The 23,823-nt window shown below is 43.4% G+C and overlaps 1 protein-coding gene across 1 annotated transcript in view; it reads right to left on the bottom strand.

The window, feature by feature from the left end:
- LOC123809492 (NACHT, LRR and PYD domains-containing protein 1-like) overlaps positions 1-23,823 on the bottom strand; it is a gene marked incomplete at its 5' end in the record, with an annotated part of 45,237 nt that overhangs the window by 5,799 nt on the left and 15,615 nt on the right. The window contains 5 exons of the mRNA XM_045824692.1: positions 263-522; positions 14,459-14,682; positions 18,814-18,889; positions 19,613-19,703; positions 19,809-19,914. Of these exons, the coding sequence (XP_045680648.1) occupies positions 263-522; positions 14,459-14,682; positions 18,814-18,889; positions 19,613-19,703; positions 19,809-19,914 (757 nt within the window). The remainder of the gene's footprint in view (positions 1-262; positions 523-14,458; positions 14,683-18,813; positions 18,890-19,612; positions 19,704-19,808; positions 19,915-23,823) is intronic.

Raw genomic sequence — 23,823 nt, 5'->3', positions numbered from 1 at the left:
ACCTCTGACCCTGGAAAGAGGCTGGTGAAATGTGAGTGATGTGTCCATGGTGAGTGAGGGAGCAGTGAACCTGGCTGAGGGAGGCCTTAGGGGCCCAGGAGACCAGTCCATGGCTAGGAAGAGGTAGGATTACTCATCTCTTTAAATTTTCCTTGTTAATAGGTTGATCCTTATGCCCAGCTGACCCATTGAGGGGGCTGTCTGGGTGTCAATCATGTCTCTGTCAGCCCATCCTGGCCCAGCCTTTCTGGTTTGGTGCCACCTTGCAAATGGAGCAGTTGTTGGAAATCAGGTAGAGGTGGAAGGTCATTTCCTCATGCTGGAGCTGATGGTAGAGCAGCACATTGGAGGCAATGGGAATGGGCAGGGCAGTGTAGATAATTCTCAGTAGAACTCCAATGGGGGAGAAGCTGGGGTTCTCCAGGACTACATAGTGGAGCTCCACCCTGGCTGGTTTCTCCAGGACTATCCCCTCCTCTTTCATGTTGGCCACTTGGAACCAGGACATGTTCATATTTTTTCCTGAAAAGAATGAATTTGAGAAACAAGGATTTAATGCCCTCATGGAGTCAAGCTCTGCAGGGGAGGTGTGGTCCTCAGGTGCAGGCTCAGTGTCCTCCAAGAGGAAACCAGCTAGGAGAGCCTACTGGACATATTATAGCTGCTGGTACAGGTTCTCTAGAGAGGGAACACCTCTGATAGACCCTCAATAAAAACCTACACTCAATCCCTGGTCTTGGATGTGGGAAACATATTGCCCCATGGTTACCTGTGCTGGATTCTGTAACAATGAGGTCTGTTAGGTGCAGCTTGTAGGCCAGACTTCTCACAGGTAGAGAACAGTAAGCAGAAAGTACAGTGGGAAATGGAGTGTATGGGTAGTGTACCTTTGTGGAGTGTTTGTCATGAACCCTTCAGATCCTTCTCTTTGTGGAAGAACCTCCTTCGCCCTCATTGTGTGGGTCTTGACAGGACTCACTTTTGGTCTTCCACTTGGGAAGCTGCAGCCACCATGAAAAAATGACACAGGTGTGTGACCAGGACTGGACTAAGTGGGTGATTTTAACCAGGACCTTGATCTAGAGGTGGTAACACACAGGTAAAAGGACAGAGGTTCTTTTGACAGCAGCCATGGATTCAAGAGTCCTGGAGTCACCGTGGCAGGAGGGATCTGCAGGGGCTGTGTCTGCAGCAGATGTCTCCCCATTTTACTTGTGACAACCTTGACTTCTCAGCATTTTTGGTTATTGCCCTTTTTTTGTCCTTTTTATATACCTTTTCTTTTTTTAAAAAGTATGTTTTATTGATTATGCTATTACAGTTTTTCCAATTTTCCCCCTTTATCCCTCCTCCCCCCTGCACCCCAACCCTTCAGCATTCCCCCCACCCTTAGTTCATGTTCGTGTGTTGTAAATATAAGTTCTTTGAGTTGTCTGTTTCCTATACCATTTTTAACCCCCTTGTCTATTTTATGCCTACCATTTATGCTTTTTATTCCCTGTACCTTTCTCCCCTATTCTTTCCCTCCCCATCCCCCTTGAAAACCCTCCATGTGATCTCCATTTCTCTGATTCTGTTTCTGTCCTAGTTGTTTGCTTAGTATTTGTTTTCATTGTTTTTTTTTTTGGTTTAGTTGTTGATAATTGTGAGTTTGTCGTCATTTTACTGTTCATAGTTTTTGATCTTCTTCAATTTCTTAGATAAATGCCTTTAACATTTCATATAATAAGGGGTTGGTGATGATGAATTCCTTTAATTTGACCTTATCTGGGAAGCACTTTATCTGCCCTTTCATTCTAAATGATAGCTTTGCTGGATAGAATCATCTTGGATATAGGTCCTTGCTTTTTGTGACTTCGAATATTTCTTTCCAGCCCCTTCTTGCCTGTAAGATTTCTTTTGAGAAATCAGCTGATAGTCTTGTGGGCACTCCTTTGTACATAACTGTCTCCTTTTCTCTTGCTGCATTTAAGATTCTCTCTTTATCTTTAATCTTGGGTAACTTAATGATGGTGTGCCTTGGTGTGTTCCTCTTTGGGTCCAATTACTTTTGGACTCTCTGGGCTTCCTGGACTTCCTGGAAGTCTATTTCCTTTGCCAGATTGGGGAAGTTCTCCTTCACTATTTGTTCAACTAAGTTTTCAATTTCTTACGCTTGTTCTTTTCCTTCTGGCACCACTATAATTCAGATATTGGAAGGTTTAAAGTTGTCCCAGAGGTTCCTAAGCTTCTCTTCACTTTTTTTGAATTTTTATTTCTTCATTCTGTTCCAGTTGGCTGTTTATTTCTTCCTTTTGTTCCAAATTGTTGATTTGAGTCCTGGTTTCCTTCCCTTCAGTGCTGGTTCCCTGAATGTTTTGCCTTATTTCACTTTGGACAGTCTTCATTTGTTCTTTCATTTTTCAACCAAGCTTAGGGAGTTCTGTAAGCATCTTGATTACCAATGTTTTGAATTCCACGTCAGATAGGTTGGCTATCTCCTCATCACTTAGCTCTCTTCTTGGAGTTTTGCTCTGTTCTTTCATTTGGGCCATATATCTTTGTTTTGGCTGTTAAGTTGTAAGGGGGAGGGTCTTAAGTATTCACCAGGGCAGGACAACCCTCTTTGCTGTGTTGTGGCACTGTCTGTGGGGGAGGGGCCAGAGAGGGAACAATGCATCTTGCTTGCTGGGCTCTAGCCACACTTTCCAACAAACTCTTGTGTGAGACTGGGGGTTTCTCCCAATGTGGCAACCCCTGCCATAGTCCACAGTCAGCTTTGAGTCTCAGTTTCCTGTTCAGCCAGCCCCACCCACAGGTCTGCTGCCTTGCCCCAGGTTCTCTCCATCCACCCATCTGACTGTCTCTCTGTCTCTCTCCTACCAGTCTGGTAGACTGTTTCTTTAATTCCTTTGTTGTCAAAGGTCCATGCAGTTTGATTTTGTGGCACTTCTGTTTGTTTATTGATTTTAGATTGGCTGTTATCCTCCTTTTGGTTGTGCAAGGAAGTGAAGGTTTTCTACCTATGCCTCCATCTTGGTGGGACCCCCCCCCTCCACCTTTTTTCTTTAGGACTGGTTGCCTTATCATTTGCTATGCCTGTGAGCTATTCAATGTACTCCCTATCTGCCTAAGTCAGCCAGTGTTGTTTTCTTTGATTGCAGCCAAGGTCTATGACCAATGCACCACATGCAAACATTGACACAATGAGAGAGAGCTTGAGGGATGAAGACTAGTAATAGGAGAGTCACTGGCCCACATGTCAGAGGTCCTGGCTCCATCACTGCATTGTATGGCAACTGCTGTAATGCAGGAAGTTTTTGAGCAACTGTAGGACATCCAGGAAGGCTCACAGGCCCTCAGTGTGAGTGAGCACCAATGGGAATATTGCTGATTGATGTCGATCACAGGAGGGGCTGTGGAGATTGCTACTTAAGTTTTCTCAAACCTCACTTCTCAAACATTTCCATATAGAGCAATTAGGTTTTTAAACAAATACTTCAGAGTAAAAATGTCTCGGATGTCAAAGGAAACTTTGGTTCTCAATGCAATAGCCCTTTCCTGTTGATACCTGTATAATCGCTTACACATCTCTTAGGTGTATTTAGTTTTCCAAGAAATTGCTTCTCAAACAGCCTTCCAAAACAAATAAAGTTCCAGAAATGAGGTTCCATTGTAAAAATTGTTTCTATTTTTCAAGAAAAATAATACCACAGTGGTGTACACCACCTGATGAAATGCAGAAGAATTTACCTCTCATCTCTCCAAGCAGTGCAACTATCATTACCATCTTTCCCTGTCTCATGAGTCTTTCTCTGTAGCAGCACCTCTTCATGTTCCCATCACAGCAAGGAGCTTTGTCTCCTGTCTTCCCCATGCTGGTTTGAATGGACACAAGCCCCTGCAGACCTTTCCAAGGACTGCAGCACATGATCCCTGCTAGTGATGCAGCATCCCTGGTTCACCGCTCCCTCCTTGTTTCAGCACTGAGGTTTCTTCCATGATAAACAGTCCTGCAGTGCACATGTTTCTGCAGAGAACTTTTCTATTTCCCTTGGGGTAGCACCTTGGAACTGATAAATCCCAAGAGAGGTGAAAAGTGTGTGAAAGGATGTGAACATTTCTGTGAGTTGCCGTATTTTGCACAGTTGCTTCTCTAAGAGGTAGTGCACTTGGCACTGCCATGGTGACACACAGTGGATGAGGTCACCAGATCTCCACCGAATGAGAATGTCCTTAGGTGTCGGTTAGGAAGACTGAAACCTATGGAGCTGTGTGCTTTTCCCAAGGTCATGAGCCAGCCAGAGCCCTAGGGTGGGAGCCCTGTACTCTGACCACAGTCCCCTCGGCCCCTGCAGATACTCTGTGCCTCGCTAATGTTGGCTGAATTCTGGAAGGTGGTGTGTGTGCATCCACCTGGCTCTCTTGCTGTGATGACCAACTGTCCGGCTTGTCTGGGACTGAGAGGGTTAAGAACTTTATGTAGGAGCTCACCAAAAAAGTTAAAAAAGTCAGCCAGTGCCCAATTCCTAAATGAGGACACTGTTATGCCCTGGGGTCATTGTTTCCAGGAAAGCAGCAGCTTTGGCCCAGACAGAGGCAACAGGGAAACCTAGAAAGGGTTTTGTTTCCTGGCTGGGCCTGGCTCAGTGAGCTGCAGTGAGACTCTGTGCATTTTTGTGCAGTATCCCAAGAAAATAGGTCCTGTCTGGTTACAGGGTGAGGTCCAGAATGTGGCCTAAACAAAGCTGGTGGACATGGGTTTTGGGCAGACCTGAGTGAGTGTGCATGGATCTGTTATTCCTGGTGGTCATATACCTGGGTTAGAATCCCACCTCTGGTCCAGCATCTTCACCTCTCTGTGCTTCAATTCTTCATATGGGTAATAGCACCTAACTCACTATGTCATTAGGAAATGAAGATGATATGAATATACATGGAGCTGCCTTGCATGGTATCAGACAAAGAGTGCTCAGTAATTGTCCACAGTTGTAATCACGAACCATGTCTCAGGGGCCCTCAAAGGAAAGTGCCACCATTTGGTGAATGCATGCCTTTCCTGATGTGGCCTTCAGTCTCAAAACTCAAATTCCTTGTGTTGGATAGTTTCCTCTTCCTTGGGAAAATTCCATTTCTCAGGCCAACCACAGGAAAGCATGGGCCAGATGAGGGCAAGGGTCCTCATCATCGGCTGAGGCCAGCTCACCCACCCTTGAGACAGTGGTGTGACTGGGAGGCTGGGAGCAGGAGCTGAGGCACATCTTGTCCTCTCAGGCTCTGTTGTTATATTCTGGTTCTAGGCTTTACACACAGGACATCTGTCCTCCTGAAATACCCTGGTGTGAGCAGGGAGTGGCAGTGTAGCCTCGAGCATTCCAGGTCAAGAGTAGACCAGGTTCTCTCCTTGATGGTCAGAGCTGAGCATAATGACTCCATTGGCCAAGCCCCTGTCTCCCTGACAGAGCCCTTGGAGATGCCCTGGGCCAAGATCTCACTCTGCAGAAAGGGCAGGATGTTTGTTGTGATGGCTTATTCATCAGTCTATAGATGGTCAGGTGGGAAAAAGTTACTTGTCTCAGCTTGTTGTCAGAGCCCTCTGCACCTGCTCCTCAACTTTCCCATGTGAATGGGACTCTACAGTGCCTGAGCTTCACTTAGCATAGTATTCTGAAGGTTCATCCACGTTGTTGCAAGTGGCTGTATGTTATATTTTCTTGTGGCTGAGTAGTATTCTATTGTGAATATGAGCCACATCCTTTTTATTTAATTCTTTATCAAAGGACACCTTGGTTGTCTCCGTGTCTTGGCCCCTGTGAATAATGCTGCAATTAATGGAGCCTTTAACATGCAATTAACATGCAATTAACATGTATGCCTTTGTGAATACATGTGCTTTAAATTTTCGGGTAGATAGACAGGAGAGGGGTTGCTGAGTTATGTGGTAACTTTATTCTTTAATTTTTGAGGAACTTCCAGACTGTTTTCCACAGTGGCTGTACCAGTCTACATTCCAACCAGCAGTGAATGAAGGTTCCCCTTTCTCCACCACCTCTCTAACACTTGGTATCTCTTGTCTTGTTGATAACAGCCATCCCAACAGGTGTGAGGTGATATCTCATTGTAGCCTTGACTTGCATTTCCCTAATAGTTAGTGAGGTGCACATATTTTCATATATCTATTGGTCATTTTTATGTCTTCTTGGAAGAGATGTCTGTTCAGGTCCTGCACCCATTTTTCATTTGGATTGTTTGTTTGGTGTTGAGTTTTATGAATTCTTTCTCTATTTTTTAAAAAGATTTTATGTATGTATGTATGCATGTATTTATTTTAAAGAGAGTGGTGAGGGAGAAATAGAGGGAGAGAGCCCTGGCTGGTATAGCTCAGTGGATTAAGTGTGGGCTGCAAACCAAGGCATCCCAGGTTCGATTCCCAGTCAGGGCACATGCCTGGGTTGCAGGCCATGGCCCCCAGCAACCACACATTGATGTTTCTCTCTCTCGCTCTTTCTCCATCCCTTCCCTCTCTAAAAATAAAAAAAAAAATAAAATCTTTAAAAAAAAAAAGAGGGAGAGAAACATCAATGTGTGGTTGCCTCTGACACGTCCCTTGCTGGGGACCTGGCCTGCAACCCATGCATGTGCCCTGACTGGAAGTCGAACCACAATCCTTTGGTTTGCAGGCCAACACTCAATCCACTTAGTTACACCAGCCAGGGCCATGAGTTCTTTATATATATTGGACAGTAAACCTTTGTCGGAGCTGTTGTTCACAAATATCGTATCTCATTCGGTTGATTGCCTCTTTGTTTTGTTGTCAGTTTCTTTTGCTGTGCAGAAGATTTTAGTTTCATACAGTCCCATTAATTAATTTTTGCATTTATTCCTTTGCTTTGTCATCAAATTCATAAAATGTTCTCAGTGATCAAAATTGAGTTTAGTTGCTATGTTTTCTCCTATGTAATTTATTGTTTCAGATCTTATATTTACTCTTGGAACTATGTTGAATTAATTTTTGTTCTTGGGGACACACTTTAATCTGTTTTCATTCTTTTGCATGTGGCTTTCCAATTCCCCTGGCAACATTCATTGAAGAGGCTTTCTTTTCCCCATTGTAGGTTTCTGGCTCCTTTGTTGAAAACTACCTGCCCATACACCTGTGGTTTTATATCTGGTTACTCCATCTGTTCTATTGATGTCTCTGTGTGCTTTTCTTCAATACCATGCTGTTCTGAATATTGTAGCTCCATAGTACAATTTGAAGTCAGGTAGTGTGATACCTCTGGCTTTGTTCTTTTTTTCTCAAAGTTGTTTTGGCTATTTGGGATCTTTTTGGTTCCATATAAATCTGAAGATTTTTTGTTTTATTTCTTTAAAAGATGATATTGGGATGTTGATGGGGGCTGCATTAAATATGTATATTGCTTTGGACAATATGTCCATTTTAACTATGTTGATGCTACCAACCCATGAACATGGAATATCTTTCCATTTTATTGTATCTTTTTCAATTTCTTTTAATAATATGTGTACTTTTCAGTATCTAGGACTTTTACATCCTTTGTTAAGTTTATCCCCAGGTATTTTATTCCTTTGGTTGCGATTGCAAAAGGAATTGTTTTATTCTTTCCTTTTTCTGAGGCTTCCTTGTTGGTGAACAGGAAAGCAGTGGGTTTTTGTCCATTGATTCTGTATTCTGCCACTTCACTGTATTTGTTTGTCGCTTTCAATAGTTCTTGATGGAGTCTTTCGGATTTTCTATGTACAGAATTACGTCATCTGCAAAAAGCGACACTTTTTGTTCTTTCTTCCCAATTTGGATGCCTTTTGTTTTTCCTCTTGCCTTATTGTTCTGGCTAAGACTTCCAGAACTATGTTGAATAAGAGTGGTGAGAGTGGCATCCTGGCCTTGTTCCTGATTCTGGAGGGAAAGCTTTCAGTTTTTCACCATTGAGTGTGATATTGGCTGAGTGTTTGTCACATATGCTCTTCATTATGTTGAGATAATTTCCTTCTATTCCTATTTTGTTGAGTGTTTTAATGATAAGTGGATATTGTGCCTTATCAAATGCTATTTCTGCATCTATTGATACAATTGTATGATTTTGTCCTTCTTCTTGTTAATGTGTGTATTATACTGATTGATTTGCATGTGTTGATCCATCCTTTTACCCCGGGACAAACCCCAGTTGATTGTGATGTTTTATTTTTAAATTCATTATTGTATTTGATGTTATATTATATGTACCAGCATATTTGATGCTGGTATTTGGTTTAGAATTTTTCATCTGTACTCATCAGAGGTATTGGTCTGTAATTTTCTTTCTTTGTGTTATCTTTGCCAGGTTTTGGTATGAGGGTTCTGCTGGCCTCATCAAATATGTCAGGATGTATTGCCTTTTCAACTTTTTGGAAGCATTTGAGAGGATAGGTTTTAAATCTTCTGTGAATATTTGGTAGAATTCACTAGTGAATCAGTCTGGTCCTGGACTTTTATTTTTTGGGAGGTTTTTAATGATTGTTTTAAATTCCTTGTGCTGATCAGTCTATTTAGATTTTTCAGTTTTCCATGATTTAGTCTAGGAAGGTTATATATTTCCATGGAACTTATCCAGGTTCTAGGTTATTGAATTTGGTGGCTCATAGCCTTTTGTACCATTCCAGAATGATCCTTTGTATCTCAGCGGTGTCTGTAGAAATTTCTCCTCTTTTATTTCTGATTTTGTCTGCAGAAGTCTTTTCCCTTTATTCCTAAGTGAGTCTAGCCAGGGGGTTATTAATTTTATTAATCTTTTCAAAGAATCAGATCTTCATTTTATTAATTGTTATGTAGGCTTTTTGTTTTCTATTTCACTCAATTCTGCTCTAATCTTTATCATTTCCATTTTTTCTGCTGACTTTGAATTGCCTTTGCTCTTCTCTTTCTCGATCTTTGAGGTGTAATGTTAAATAGTTTATTTGGAACTTCTGTTGTTTCTTGAGACAGGCCTGTAATAATATAAACTTCCCCCTTGTTACTGTTTTCACTGCATCACAGAAGTTTTTATATGTTGTATTGTCATTCTCATTTGTGTGTATGTCTTTTTATCTCACCTTTTATTTCCTCTTTGACCCAGTCATGTTTTAGTAGTGTGTTGTCTAACTTCCAAATATTTGTGGGTTTCTTTACTTCCTTTGTGCAATTTATTTCTAATTTCAAGACATTGTGGTCAGAGAATATGGTTGGTATCAGTTCATTCTTCTTGCATTTGTTGAGGCTAGTTTTGTGACCCAGCATACGATCTAGCCTTGAGAATGTCCCGTGTGCACTGGAGAAGAATGTGTAATCTGATGATCTGGGATGAAAGACTCTGTATGTCAATTATGTCCATTTGATCTAAGGTGTGATTTAAGGCTGATAATTCTTGATTGACTCTCTGTTTGGATGATCTATCTGGAGCTGTCAGTGGAAGATTAAGGTCCACAACCATGATTGTGTTTTGGACTGTTTCTCCCTTTAGCTCTGTGAGTAATTGCTTTATAAATTTTGGTGCTCCCTGATTGGGTGTCTACATATTAAGAAGTGTTTTCTTCTTGATGTAGTGTCCCTTTACCATTGCAGAATGTCCATCTTTGTCTCTTTTTACCTTTGTTATCTTGAAATCTATTTTGTCAGATATCAGTATGGCTACAGATGCCTTTCTGTGAAGGTTATTTGCTTGGAGAATTATTTTGCACCGTTTCACTTGCAATCTACCTTTGCCTTTGCCCCTTAGATGTGTCTTCGAAGGCAGCTCATGGTTGGGCTTTGTTTTTGATCCAGTTTGCTAGTCTGTGCCTCTTCACTGGTGAATTCAGTTCATTTACATTGATGGTAATTGTTGATGTATGAGAATTTCCTGCAGCCATTTGATCCTTTGTTTTCTGGTAGCTCTGTGCCTCCATAGTTTCTTTCCCTTTGTGTTTCTGCTGATCGATTTTGTTTGGGGGTATTCCATACATCTTTACTGTTTTCTCTGTTCTAAAGCTATGTTTCTCAGTTTTAGATTTTTTTGTGGGTGTGTTACCATTAAGTTGATTTTAAAAGTTGCATATTTACAGTTGATTTTCTTTTCTTTTGAATATATCTGATCTCCATCCTCCTTTGCCAGTTCAAACCTTTGCACCCTCCCCTTTTATGTTTCTGTTGTCACAAAGTATCCCTGTTTATGCTGTAAGGGTTTTTTTTTTTTCTGTGATCTTACTCACGGTGTTGTGAGATTTTACTCTTTGTTTCAGGTAGAATAACTCCCTTGAATATTTCCTGCAGTGGAGGTTTTCTGGTGATAAAATTCCCGAGCTATGTATGACTGGAAAGTTCTTTATTTTTCCTTCTATTTAAAGAATAACTTTGTCAGATATATTTTTCTTGAGTGGTAATGTCTGGCATTTAGTATTTGAGTATTTGGTTCTACTCTTTTCTGGCTTATATTTTCTGGGAGAAGTTTGATGATGACCTGATAGACTTTCTTTTGTAGGTTACTTTCATTTTTCCTTGGCTGCTTTGAGAATTTTTTTCCATTAATTTTTGACAGTATTAATAACATGGGCCTTTTTGGATAAAATTTATGAGGTGTTCTGTTTCCTTTTGGATTTGATGATCTAGTTCTTTTGATAGGTTTGGGAAGCTCTCATCCACTATTTGTTTGAATAGGCTCTCTGTTCCCTTCTCCCTGCTTCTTCTGGTGCACCTATAATTCTCATATTGCTTTTTCTGATTGAGCCAGACAGTTCTCATAGAGGTCTTTCATTTTTCTATGTTCAGTTCTTACTTGTTTGCTCTGCATCATTTCTAGATTCTTATCTTCAGTATCACTAATTCTTTCTCCCATTTGTGTGGGGATCACTCTGTGTGGTTTTGGAGACTGTAGTCCCATGAGAGCAGGCCTTGAAAGAGGCCAGTGAGTCTCACTGGAAAACCAGGAATACAGGTGACATGCTGGACTCCACACTAACACTAAGGGTTCCTGTGGGAAATCAGGCCTGATAAATACATTGTATCCTTTGAAGCTTGCTTTGCTCTGTACAGCCTTGTTGGCATAAACCAGACAATTAAGTTTAAAGCATCAGGAGTGAAACTCCTTGGGTCAGGAAATATGCCTTTACAACCATCTGGTGTCAGCATGTCTCACAGACCCTGAGGCACATCTCTGTGTTCCTTCATTTGTTATCTATAGATAATACCTGTTGACATTGACTGATGAGCTATGCATGCCTACTGTATACCCCTGCACATTCTGATCCTAAAGAAAGCCATTTTGGGGAAAGGCTGGGGGCATTCTCCACTAGAGGGAATCACCAGCCCCTTTCTCCCCAGAACAAGATTGTGTCTCGGACGACTTATTCTCATCCACTTTGGGGAAGAGCTCCATGGGATGGAGTTCTCTCACAGATCTGATTGGCTCTGTTTCCTATGCTCAGTAATTTATTCCTGTTCTCCTTTATTGAATGATTCATGTCTAGGGGTTCTGTTTGGTTCTTTTTAAAATTTTCGATCTTTGGTAAAATACTTATTTTGTTCGTTGAACTGCAATCGTGAATTCTCTGTTAGGTATATCACATATTTCACTGTGTTCCAGTTTGCTTTCTGGAGATTTTCCATTTTTTTTTTTCTGAGATGCCTTACTCCCTTGGTTATTCATGGTATTTGTTGGGCTCCTTCTATGTCTAGGGATCCATGTATTGGTAATTCACTAGCCGATTTGTGTGAAGAGGTCTTTCTACTATTTTCCAGCAGGTGGCAGGAAATCACAAGTTTTTTAGCCCTGTGAAATCCTAAAGCTGACGTCTGTGGCTGCAGTTAGCATGCCACATACAGCTGTGATATTTGGGGGTAGGGTTTGTTTTGCCCACTCGGTAATGTGACCTGCGAGTTCCAATGGGTAACCTCCTGCCCCAACTGGGGATCAGTCACCCAGGGAAGTAAGGATTTTGACGTAATAGTCCTTGGGTTTGCAGATGACGTGCTCTAACACCTGACAGCAAGGGTGCCGGGGAGGCAAAATCTGGGAGTTTAAGAGGTGTCAGGGCTCTGAGGCTCCTTTTGTTTGTTGGAAACACTGAACACAGGACGGCTCAAAACTGGCAGAACCCCTGTGCCTTATCCTAGTCCAGGATTCCCGACTGCGTCAGCAGGCGCAGGCGCAGTTTGCACCACTCACTCCTGCAGAAGTGCCCACTGAGACTCTGCTCCTCCCAGATGTAGCCACCGGCTACAGTCAACTTCGTCCAGTCTCTGAGCCAAGCCCTCTGACAACTTGGGGCTGCAAGGCTGTGTCTGAGAATGCCTGAGCTCTCCTCCCTTCTCACCTTGCCTGTTTGCTCACCTTTAGATACTTCCATGTGTGGATCTCACAGGTCTGCTTGTATGTTGAGCAGGGAATCTTTTGTTAAGTTATAGCTGATCAAATTGTTGAAATTTCAGGCGCAGACACCAAGGGGATCTCATGTGCCACCATTCCTCTGACACCAACCCCCTGTTCTTAAAAATAATATTTCTGTGGTTTCAATTTGCGATTGACAATTATTTTCTCCAAACTTTGAGAATATCATTCATGTCTTCTGCTTCTAATTGCTTCTGCTGAAAAATCAGGTGATATCCTAATTTCAGCACCTTGCTCAATAATCTTTCTGGCTGCCGTTAAAACCTGCCCTGAGACTTTTGCATTTTGTAGATTCACTATAATTGATTCAGTGCTAATTTATCTCTTTCCTCTCTCCTGCTTTGGATTTTTAAGTTTCCTCCTTGTTAGAATTGAGGGCAGACAAGGAGCTTCCCAGGCAAGAAAAATGAAAGGAGTTCATCGTCACCAAACAGTATTATATGGAATATAATATTTTACATTATAGGAAATGTTACATTAAGGGACTTATTTTAGAAAAAGAAGATCAAAACTATAAACAATAAAATGGCAATAAATACAGATCTATCAACAACTGAATCTAAAAATCAAACTAAGCACACAAGAAGAACAGAGACAGAATTATGGACAGGGAGATGGTTTTGATGGTTGCTAGATGGGAGGAGGTGTGAGGGAATGTGTGTAGAGGTGAGGGATAAAGAAGTACAAATAGGCCCTGGCTAGTGTGGCTCAGTGGACTGAGTGCCAGCCTGTGAATAAAAAACTCACAGGTACAATTCCCAGTCAGGGCACATGCCTGGGTTGCAGGCCAGGTCCCTAGTTGGGGGTGTGTGGGAGGAAACTGATTGATGTTTCTCTCTCAGGTGGATGTTTCTCTCCCTCTCTTTCTCCTTCCCTTCCCCTCTCTCTAAATAAATAAATGAAATCTTTTTTAAAAAAGAAGTACAAATTGGTTGCTACAGAATAGTCATGGGGATGTGAAATACAGTATAGGAAATGGACTAGCCAAAGTACTTATACTCCTGACCCATGGCCATGAATAATGTTGTGGGTATTGCCTGAGGGAGTGGGGGGTGCAGGGTGGAAGAAGAGCAAATGGGTAAAATTGGGAGAATTGAAATAGCATAATCAATAAAAATGAATAAAAAAAAGAGATCATATATTTCAGCAATCCTAGTAATTTATTGGAAATTCTCTCTTTGAATATTATACCTTCTCCATTTTCTCTATAATATCCTTTTGGAATTCTGATTAAAAGTATGTTAGGCCTTCTCATAGTTTCTTCCATGTCAGTTTATCTTTTCTTATTTATGCTTTATTATATTTTCTGTCATTTTAGCTTGTTTTCACAAACTTGGTTTATTGCTTCTTGTGCATACTTTAATGACTATTTTTAGGACTGATATCTGGTGTCTGAGATTTCTGCTGATTCTCACATATGATGCCTTGGGTTGGTTTATGAGGTTTTTGACTGAGAACCTACATCTTTTGTAACTTAATCTGTGGGAAGTCTTTGGAGGTGGGAGAGTTTGGGACAACCATGTAACCATTTTTGACTCTGTTTCTTACTGGGTGCCCCTCTTTACTGGCTTGAGCTCTCCCTTGGAGTCTGGTGACATTGTTTCTTCTCTCACAGTGATAGTATCAATGGCTTTTTATTTGTTGTTAGCCTCCAGGGACCCCAACCTTTCTTGTTTGTTAACTTAGCGTTACTTTGTAAACAGTCTAGTTTTTATAAAGTCTCTTTGAAAATCTCAACTGAGTGTGTCATGTTTCCTGATGGGACTCTAGTGATACAATCCACATGAAGAAAACTTTGTAAAATGCTAGTTATTATTGTTATAGAGGAGACTACTTTTGATTGAGGGAAAATTTCAAGTAATTCAGGCAAAAATAATTATGATGCTTGTGAACAGAAATGTTTGAAAAAGGATATGCCCAGAGCACTGTGGAATAAGAGAGAAAGTTGTCTGCACTTGTATAACTCTTCCTCAGTCTGTCTGAGGAAGCCACAAGCTCCCTCCTCAGGACATTGCCAACTGAGGTCACTTCAAGCCCATTCTTACCACTGTCACCTGCCCTTCACATCCCCCACTGCTTACCTTGGAGATCTTTAAAGTGAGGGAGGTACACAGCTGCCACAGCTCCTGGTTGCGCCTTGATGTCAAGGAGAAGCCCTGCCACCATCCAGCTGTGCTGTGGGACAATCTGGTCCAGGAACTGTCTCCAGGCATGGAATTCATTCTCAATGGTCACTGGCCTTCTCACTATAAAGTGGAGACCCGTGTTGGGACAATGGTAGGAGCCAGCCATGGGGAAGTGAACTCTGGGAGAACAGGGAGAGGTAGGCAGTGAATTACTCACTCTACACAACCTCACTGAGTACCTACTGAATGTCTGACCCTGTGCATGGCCCTGTGTATCTAGCAGAGTGGCTGCAAGCTCAGATACCATTGTCAGAGGGATGTGGGTTTGAGTCCTGGCCCCTCTGCTCTCTACTGTGGATCCCTGAGCAAGTCATTGATGTCCCTCATCCCAGTTTTGTGTAAGTAAAGTAAGAATAGCGCCATCTCCTGGAGTTGTGAGTGATAAGTGACCTAATGGGTGCTGAGAGCTCATATAGGTCTGGGTGTGGTTAGCTGTTTCTGTAATGATGATGGGAGTGATAATAATATATAATAAAATAGGAAAGGGTTATTGTATTTATAGGGCCAATTTTTCTATAATTAAAGCAATTTATATGGTGCTATTAATGCTAACCTCTTGGAGCATAAAGAAACACCATATAGAGATCGTACACTTTACCTGGGTTTCCTGTGGGTAAAGAATGGGTCCCTGGGATGTCAGCTTCTGTGTGTGCAAGTTGGGGGTAATATTGTCTCCCAACGCAGATCATGTCTGTGACAGCAAATGCCACTGTATTATCTGAGAGATGGGGACTAAGATTATAGGTGTTTATTACTTTTGACTGGGAACCCTTGGGAAGCAGGCCAGGGCTCCTTGTTATTTGCATACTTTGCACATTATGGATATTTATATAAAAAGAACATATAGATGGAATGAGATTTAAATGAGATTTATTGGACATAATAAACCAAATACAAGGAGTGGACTTTGTCTGAATCCTGATTAGAACAGCCCACCTCCAAGGACACATGTTGGACAACTGAGTGGATCTGAATACAGACTTGGTGTTAGATGACAGGGAAATAACTTGTAAACACTGTTAGATATGATAATGGTGTTGTGGTTATTGAAGAAAAGGACTTTATGTGTATGTGTCTTTTTCAAAGTGCATCACAAAATATGTAAGGATGAATCATCTGATCACTTGGATTTAAAACACTGTAAAAACAAAATGGGGGGAAGTGGATAGTTGAAAGAAATTTGGTAAAAGGGTTGGTAAAAGGGTTGTTGGAGATGAGTAATTGGTAAGTGGAACTTCCTTTTTTAAAAAAAATTATTATTTTTCTTAGTTCATTTTTTATGATTGTTCAAGTATAGTTGTCTTCATTTCCCCCCCACCACTGTCCCCACCTCCCACCCTCCATCCTTCACCCTTTTGGCTTTGTCCATGTGTCCTTTATACATGTTCTTGATGACTCTTCCCCTTTCTGCCTCTGTCATCCCTTCCCACCTTCCCTCTGGTTACTGTCAGTTTGTTCTTAATTTCACTGTCTCAGGTTATACTTTGCTTGTTTGTTGGTTTTGTTGATTAGGTTCCACTTATAGGTGAGATCATATGGTATTTTTCTTTCACCCTCTGGTTTATTTCACTTCACATAATGCTCTCTAGTTCCATCCAAGCTACCTTGAAGGGTAGGAGCTCCTTCTTTCTTTCTGCTGCATAGAATTCCATTGTGTAAATGTACCATAGTTTTTTGACCCACTCATTTACTGATGGGTCTGCACCTAGGCTGTTTCCTGCACTTGGCTATTGTAAGTTGTGGTGCTATGAACACTGGGGTGCATAGTTCTTTAGGATTGGTGTTTCAGGGTTCTTAGGGTATAGTCGCAGCAGTGGAATTGCCAGGTCAAAAGGCAATTCCATTTTTAGTTTTTTGAGGAAATTCCATACTGTTTTCCACAGTGGCTGCCCCAATCTGCATTCCTACCAACAGTGCACTAGGGTTCTGTTGGGAACCGCCCTGACTGGTATCAGAAGCTGAAACCCCCACTTAGGCTAAGGCTAAGGGAATGCCCTTGGAACCGTAAGCCAGCAAGGAGACAAAAGCTTATCTCCCTGGCAGGAATGTTGCTTCTGCTGCTTTATTCATGACTGAACCCCAAAAAGCTTGGTCGGTTAGCCAAAGACGGGTAAGATTCCCCACAGGGGGGACGACCTAAGACAGGCACGATCACTTTGGGAGGCCCCCCCCAAAAGAAGGACTTGGGGGGCTGCAGCAAAAGGGGGTGATGGACCCTCGCTCCTCGGCTTTGACATAGCCTGAGCTCTCAGCGTCTGGGAAAAAACCTCCTTGTCTCTGGGTTGCCTTAGTTCCCTTGCTCCACCTAAGCCTGAAACAATGACAGGGTGGTGCAGCTCAGTACTGAGAAGTGCAGATTCCCCGGGGTGATCAGGCCTAAGAAAGAACATGTAAATTACTGTGAAACCTTCTTTGTTTAGAATGCTCTCAGTTGAATGAGAAGGGTCTTAGGAGGAAGTTAGTTTGTTCCTCAGTCTTACAGCTCTTTGACCCCCGACTCAATAGACCGGCAGAGTTCTTTGTTTTCTATGGTTCCTTACTTCCCCGAATGAGTACTGTACTTTACCTGAATTATTATGCAGAATGAGCCCAATAAAAGCAGGTATGGACTGTAAATCAGCGCGCTCCCCACTAGGGGGGTGGCCATTTCGTCCCTACTTCCCCACAGAAACTAGTTTGTCTCTGTGCATGTTGTTATTTCTCGCGTGTTTATTGTCGAGCCATCCACAGTGTTCCGTGGTCACTGCTGGCCGGTGACCCACGTGCAACAGGGTTCTCTTTTCTCCACAACGTCTCCAACACTTGTTGTTTGTTGACTTGGCTATGATGGCCATTCTGACCGGTGTGAAGTGGTATCTCAGTATGGTTTTAATTTGCATCTTTCTGATGATGGCTAGTGATGCTGAGCATCCTTTCATAAGTCTCTGGGCCCTCTGTATGTCCTCCTTGAAGAAGTGTCTGCTCAGGTCCTTTGCCCATTTTTAAATTTTTTTTTTTTTGTCTTCCTGCAGTGGAGTCATATGAGTTCTTTATATACTTAGCAGATCAAACCTTTGTCCGAGGTATCATTTGCAAATATATTTTCTCATATGTTTTGTTCTCTTTTCATTTTGCTGATGTGTTCTCTAGCTGTGCAGAAGCTTTTTATTTTGATGAATTCCCATTTGCTTATTCTTTCCTTTATGTCCCTTGCTTTAGGGGACATATCAGTGAAAATATTGCTGCATGGAGAAATATCTGAGATTTTTCTCCCTATGTTCTCCTCTAGAACTTTTATGATGTTGTGACTTATAGTTAAGTTTTTTATCCACCCTGAGTTTATTTGTTATATGGCATAAGCTGGTGGTCAAGTTTCACTTTTTTGCATGTAGCTGTCCAGATCTCCCCATATCATTTGTTGAAGAAGCTATTTTTACTCCATTTTATGCTTCTTCCCCATTTGTTGAATATTAATTGACCATAGAGACAAGGGTTTATTTCTGGGCTCTCTGTTCTGTTCCACGGATCTATGTGTCTGTTCTTATGCCAGTACCAGGCTGTTTTGATTACAGTGGCCTTGTAGTTCAGTTTGATATCAGGTATTGCAATCCCTCTTACTTTGTTCTTCTTCCTCAAAATTGCTGAGGCTATTCAGGGTCATTTATGGTTTCATATAAATTTTTGAAATGTTTGTTCTATATCTGTGAAATATGTCATTGGTATTTTAATAGGGATTGAGTTGAATCTATAAATTGCTTTGGGTAGTATGGACATTGTGATGATGTTAATTCTTCCAGTCCGTGAACACAATACATGCTTCTGTTTGCTTGTGTCTTCCTTAATTTATTTCTTTAGGATTGTGTAGTTTTCTGAGGACAGGTCTTTTTTCCTCCTTGGTTAGGTTTATTCCTAGGAACTTAATTTTCTTGTTGCTATATCGAATGGGATTTTTTTTCCTGATTTCTGTTTCTGATATTTCATTGCTGGTATACAAAAATGCTTTCGATTTCTGAATGGTAAGTGGAACCTTTTTTAGCTTTGTTTTTTTTGTGTGTGTTTGTTTGCAACTATGCATAATAAAACCCCCAATAAACCACTTTTTCCTTAATAAATTCACCCACCCAGTATATCAGCCCTGTGTCTGTCTGTTGGCTTGGCAATGGAAGGGAACCAGTGGCCATGAGTAGGGTGAGGAGTATCTGTTGGGAATCCATATGGGGAAGGCGGGGGTTGAGGTAGACTATCCTGGCAGAATAAGTCCCCCCACTCACAGGTACAGACTCTTGTCTTTGTTGAGCACTTCTGTAGCCACAGGCCCTGTGAGGCCCCAGAAGTCATCTTCAGTCACTAGAGGGAGAAGACAGACAGAAGGATTCTACCTGTACTACATGAGGTGAGCTCCCCTCTGGAACAGCGGGGTGGTGGTCAGCTTTAGGTTCTCCTGTCTGGTCTCCCTTCCCCCTTAGCTCCCCCATGGAAGGCCCTTCCCATGACGGGTCTACCTGGACTTTGGCAGGCAGTGCGTTTGGGTCTTCTGTCCCTATTCCTGGGGCTGCCTGCCTGCTGTATGAGGAGGCCAACATTGCTGCCCCCTGACCACACCCTGCCACCTCCCCCTTCCCACTGGTCCAGAAATATTGCTATTCCAGCCTCCACCAGGAAGGTAGGTTGTGAGAGGTATGTGGCTCAAAAAATGGATGGGCAGAGATGGAGAGGGGACCCCCATGTGTCAGAAGCCCAGTGTGGGCCTTGGGAGACTGGGCCCTAGTTAGAGTCTGAGACAAGCCAGTGATTTTCTGGAGAGGAGGGGCCACAGCCCCTGAGGCTGGGAGAGAGGGAAGCAGAGATCTTGCAAGGTTCCAGATGTGGTTGTTCTTGCGTGGGTCAGGGCTATCCTGGGGGGCATTTTGGCATGTCCCACACCAGAGGAAGGAGGGTGGAGGGAATGACCTTCCATATCTCCACACCCCTGTCCCAATTAATGATGCTCCCTCTTTGTCCCCTTTGAAGTACCTGAATCTGATCTATGCCATTTGAGTGGGAATGTGTCATCATCCACCTGTCTTTTACCTGGGTCCTCTTTAGGGAAACTCAGTCTTTTCTTCCTGGGCAGAGAGGCACTCATATTCCTTGAGATCTCTGAGGAAGCTGCTTCAGTGCACTGGGAATAACACAGAACACTTTTGGGCTGATCCAGGCTCAGTACTCCTGTGGGTTTTTGGCTTCTTCCTGCTTCAGTTTGTCTCTGCCTCCAACATCTACTCACTTCACTTCTGGCCCCTGTCTGTGGATAAGATCCAAGGTGAAGGTTCTCCTGCTTCAGGTCCCTCAGTATCTTTTTCACCTTGTCACTCAGCTGGGTCTTATCCACGCTGCAAGCACAAAGGAAACCTGGTTATCCTGGAACCCCACAAGACCTCATGGTCCTCAGAGTCCAGAATTATGGAATCTTCTACCTCCCACAGGAACCTGTCACAGGTTAGATTCTAGAAACCAGGTTCTGAGATGATAAATAGCATTAGGATGTTTATAAGGTGTGTTGCTGGGTCAACCCCAGGACAAAGGAAAGAAAGAAGCAAGATTGGGCAGAGGGACACATTGGGCTGTGATGCAGACTCAAGAGACACAGTGACTCTGCGTGACTTCTAATGTGGGGGTGACCCTCTAGGCCACTCCATACTGGGAGGATGGGCTGGGTCTTTATATGACTACCCAGGTCTGTCATTGGACCCCAGGAGGTGGAATTGACCTTGTGTGAGATGGCTCTAGTTGTGAGGTCCATCCCTGTAGCCAGCTGCTGGAAACACTCCTAGGACCTTGGGTTACATCTTCATTCCTGGAAGGGAAGTGGGCAGCACTTCACAGCAGCCACCAGAGGACAGCCTGTCTCCATGGCCTCAAAATGACCACATAGGAATAGGTCCTGGGATTTCCTTCCTAGAGGCTAGAAGATTTTCCAGAGAGAGGGATCCCTGTTCCCATTCTCATAGGCCTTGTGTGCTGAGGTGTCCATTGGATTTGGGAGCTGCTGCCCTCTCTGGGCCTCCACATCTTCTTCTTTGCCTACTGTGAGCCATGAACATGGAGGTGAGAAGACCATGCTCCCTGTAAAGGGTGCACACTGTACTCACTACTGCTGTCAGAGCAGCTCTCCCCTGGGGAGGGTATGGGGCCATGATGTAGGAGGGGTTCCCCCTCAGCAAAGTCCTGGGGCTCTATGAAAAAAGGAGACAGAAACCTTTCTAGGATATCCAAGAAAGAGGTTCTCTGAGGCTACTAAGAGGTGACCAGGAACTGATGAGCAGGGCAATAATGCAGATGTACAGTCAGGCCCAGCTCTGGAGAGGCCCTTCAACATGAAGGGGTGGGGGCAGCCACAAGTGCCCAGTAGAGAGGGGCTGGGGTGTGAAGGTGCCAACCCCATGGACTGGAGCTCCCTTGTGTGTGAAGGGTCAGAGGGGGCATTGGGGGACCTACATGTAGAGTGTTTAACCCTACTATCCTGTCCCTCCTGCTGCTCTAGGTTTGAGAAAGGGGGGCCTGGGGTGGAAAGGCTATGAACTTGAGCTTTGGTGCCTCTGCTGAGAGTTGGCTGGAGCCTTAGGCAAGACCTTGGGATCAGGACATGAGATTTGGAGCCCTGTCAGCTCTGAGAGTGTGTGACAGGGACCCAGTCAGACCTGCAGGGAAATGTTATCAGAATCTGCCTGTGGGCTTCTTTTCAGGATGGGGAGGAAAGATGAAGAGGCTGACAGGCAGCATGGGAGCAAGGGTCAGGGGTGGGGGTGGTCCCTATACTGCAGCCACAGGGGTTTCCAGGGCTCTGAGCCTGTGTCTGACCTGGGGTCTCCCCCACATTCTGTTCTTCTCCTGGACAGCGGCCCCTGCTTAAGCCTGGTCAGCTGTTGTTTGTGCTTCAGGTCTCAGCCTGATGTCACTACCCAGAGAAGCCCTCCCTACCCCTCAGTGTAATTCCATCTCCCCCTATGTTACACTCTTATAACACAGTACATTTTCCCTTCCCAAACTTCATGGGGCTTAGAAATGCACACTGTGTTTTAGTATGTGGTTATCAAATCTCAGGTTGGCACTGGAGTGTGAGCTTTAGGAGGGCACTGGAGTGTCTGTTGCTTGGTATATGGCAGTCATGAAGTGAATAAATGAGTGAATGAGGCAAGGAAGGAAGGGAGGACTGCTCTGGGGTGGAGAAGTGAACCTGGCAGTCCCCTAGAACAGGTGATGTCATTAGTGGTTATCATTTTATCCTTTCAACTCTGTTCTGAGACCTGTCCCGTGTTACATAATTTTATTTCATCACAGTCTATGAGTGGATATGGAAGTTCCAAAATACAGATGAGGAAACTGAGTTTCACCTGAAGACCTTCCCATATCTCGTGAACTGAGTAAGTGGTTGGGCTAGTAGGGAAGGCAGGCTGACAATTCATTTTCTGCCCCTTTATTTCTTCTGTCCATTTCAGGGACCCACATTCCTTTCCTCTTAGGTCACCTTCCCACCTTCTGCCCTGCAGGGATCCACAGGTCCTTACTGCAGCAGCCTGGGTTGGCAGGTGGGCTTCTTGAGCACTTCACAAAGCAGCTTCACACCAAAGTCACCCAGGTTGTTCTTCCTCAAGTCCAGCTCTGTCAGGCTGGGGCTGTCACTGAGCATAGAGGCCAGGTCTCGGCAGCAGCCAGATGTGAGGCCACATGTGATCAGCCTGTAGGAGAGATTTGCATGGGCCCATCATCATTGTTCCCAAGGCCCCTCCTTGGGGTAACTGGTCTGTTTTCCCTTTCTAGTAACTGTGGCCCTTTGGGGGTCCTTTGTGACAAAAAGGAAGACAAAGACATGTGTGGCTGAAGGAACCTTGGAGATTTTAACTTTCTCCTGCAGCTAAGGAGCCACTAGGTTGCAGCTCGTCATCATTTCTCATTCTTGTGTTACTCTCACCAACCTTGACACTCTCCATATCAACTTGGTAACATTACTCAATGTTCCAGTTACACACTGGGTCTAATTGTTAACTACATCATCCAATCAAATGCCCACTTAGCTTATATGGGATGATTTGGTGCCTTTCAACATGAGGGCATCTATCTGCTCCCCACCCCATCACCCCGTCCTTCCTAGCTCTCACTTTCTCGCAGCCCCAACCTTCCAAATAGTGTCAGTGAGGAGCAATTACAGCAGGCGCTGCAGCTTGCAGGTGGACTCTTTCAGTTTCTGGAAAAGGTGCTGGGCTCCAATGTCCAGGAGCTTGTTGAAACTCAGGTCCAGCTCAGTCAGACTCCTGTTGGTGCTCAGCCCACAGGCCAGGTCCTGGCAGCTCTTTGCGGTGAGGCTGTAGTAGGCCAGCCTGTGGGAGACATGTACCAAGAGCCTTGAGTTTACCCGACAATTCTACTACAACTGACAATTCTATTACACCCACTAGCACCCACTGGCACCTCTCTGAGTCAGGGAGAGGTAAGTGGGACTCCACAGACACACAGTAATTCATATATACTGGGGCATTGACATAGAAACAAAGAACAGCAGGTCAGTTTTCAGATCTGTTTTCATCAAAAGCCTCCATGTTTCCATATCTTTTGAGGTAAATTCAAGTTCCTTGTTTTTGACTAGGGGACACTTGAGACCTGCCTTCTTGTCATCTCTGTTCTCATCTTGTATCCTTCTTTATCTGCATTTTCACTGGCCTTTGTGTACTTCCTAAACAGTCCAGGCAAGGTCCCATCTCAGGACCTTTGCATCTGTTGTTTCTTCTGCCAGGGACAATGCTCTCACCTGATACCTCAGGGCATGTTCTCTCACCTGGTTCTGGAATTTGGTCAAAAGTTCCCCTGGGGAAATCTTGCCTCTTAACCCTTCTAGTTTAAAATTGCAGCTGCAACTCCAGCCCCCATTCCTTTCTGCTTTACTTTCCTCTGTAGACCAAATCACCTACAATATATTTACTTATTTATTTGGTGTTTGATTTTTCTGCACAAATGGATATTCCATGAGGAAGGAATTTACATTTTCTATTTAACCCCAGCACCTAGTGCTGTGTCTCACACATAATAGGAACTTAATGAGTATGTGCTTAATGAATGAGTGAAATAGAGTAAAGAGGGGCATGATGGGTGAAGCTGAAGGCAGAGGTGTGGAGTGTGAATTTTGACCAGGCAGGGAAGGAGGAGCTGACATATGAGGGTGCCTTGAAAGGTGGGTAAGAGTTCATCAAGATGAGGTGGAAGGATGGGAGTCTACTAGCTGACAGGGTGGATTTGAGTTTATAGCA

This window comes from Phyllostomus hastatus, unplaced genomic scaffold (genome assembly GCF_019186645.2).
Source record: "Phyllostomus hastatus isolate PE091 unplaced genomic scaffold, TTU_PhHast_1.1 phas_scaffold_55, whole genome shotgun sequence".
Classification (NCBI taxonomy): domain Eukaryota; kingdom Metazoa; phylum Chordata; class Mammalia; order Chiroptera; family Phyllostomidae; genus Phyllostomus; species Phyllostomus hastatus.
Note: the sequence above shows the minus strand (reverse complement) of the source record. Positions and strands in the feature narration are given on the sequence as shown.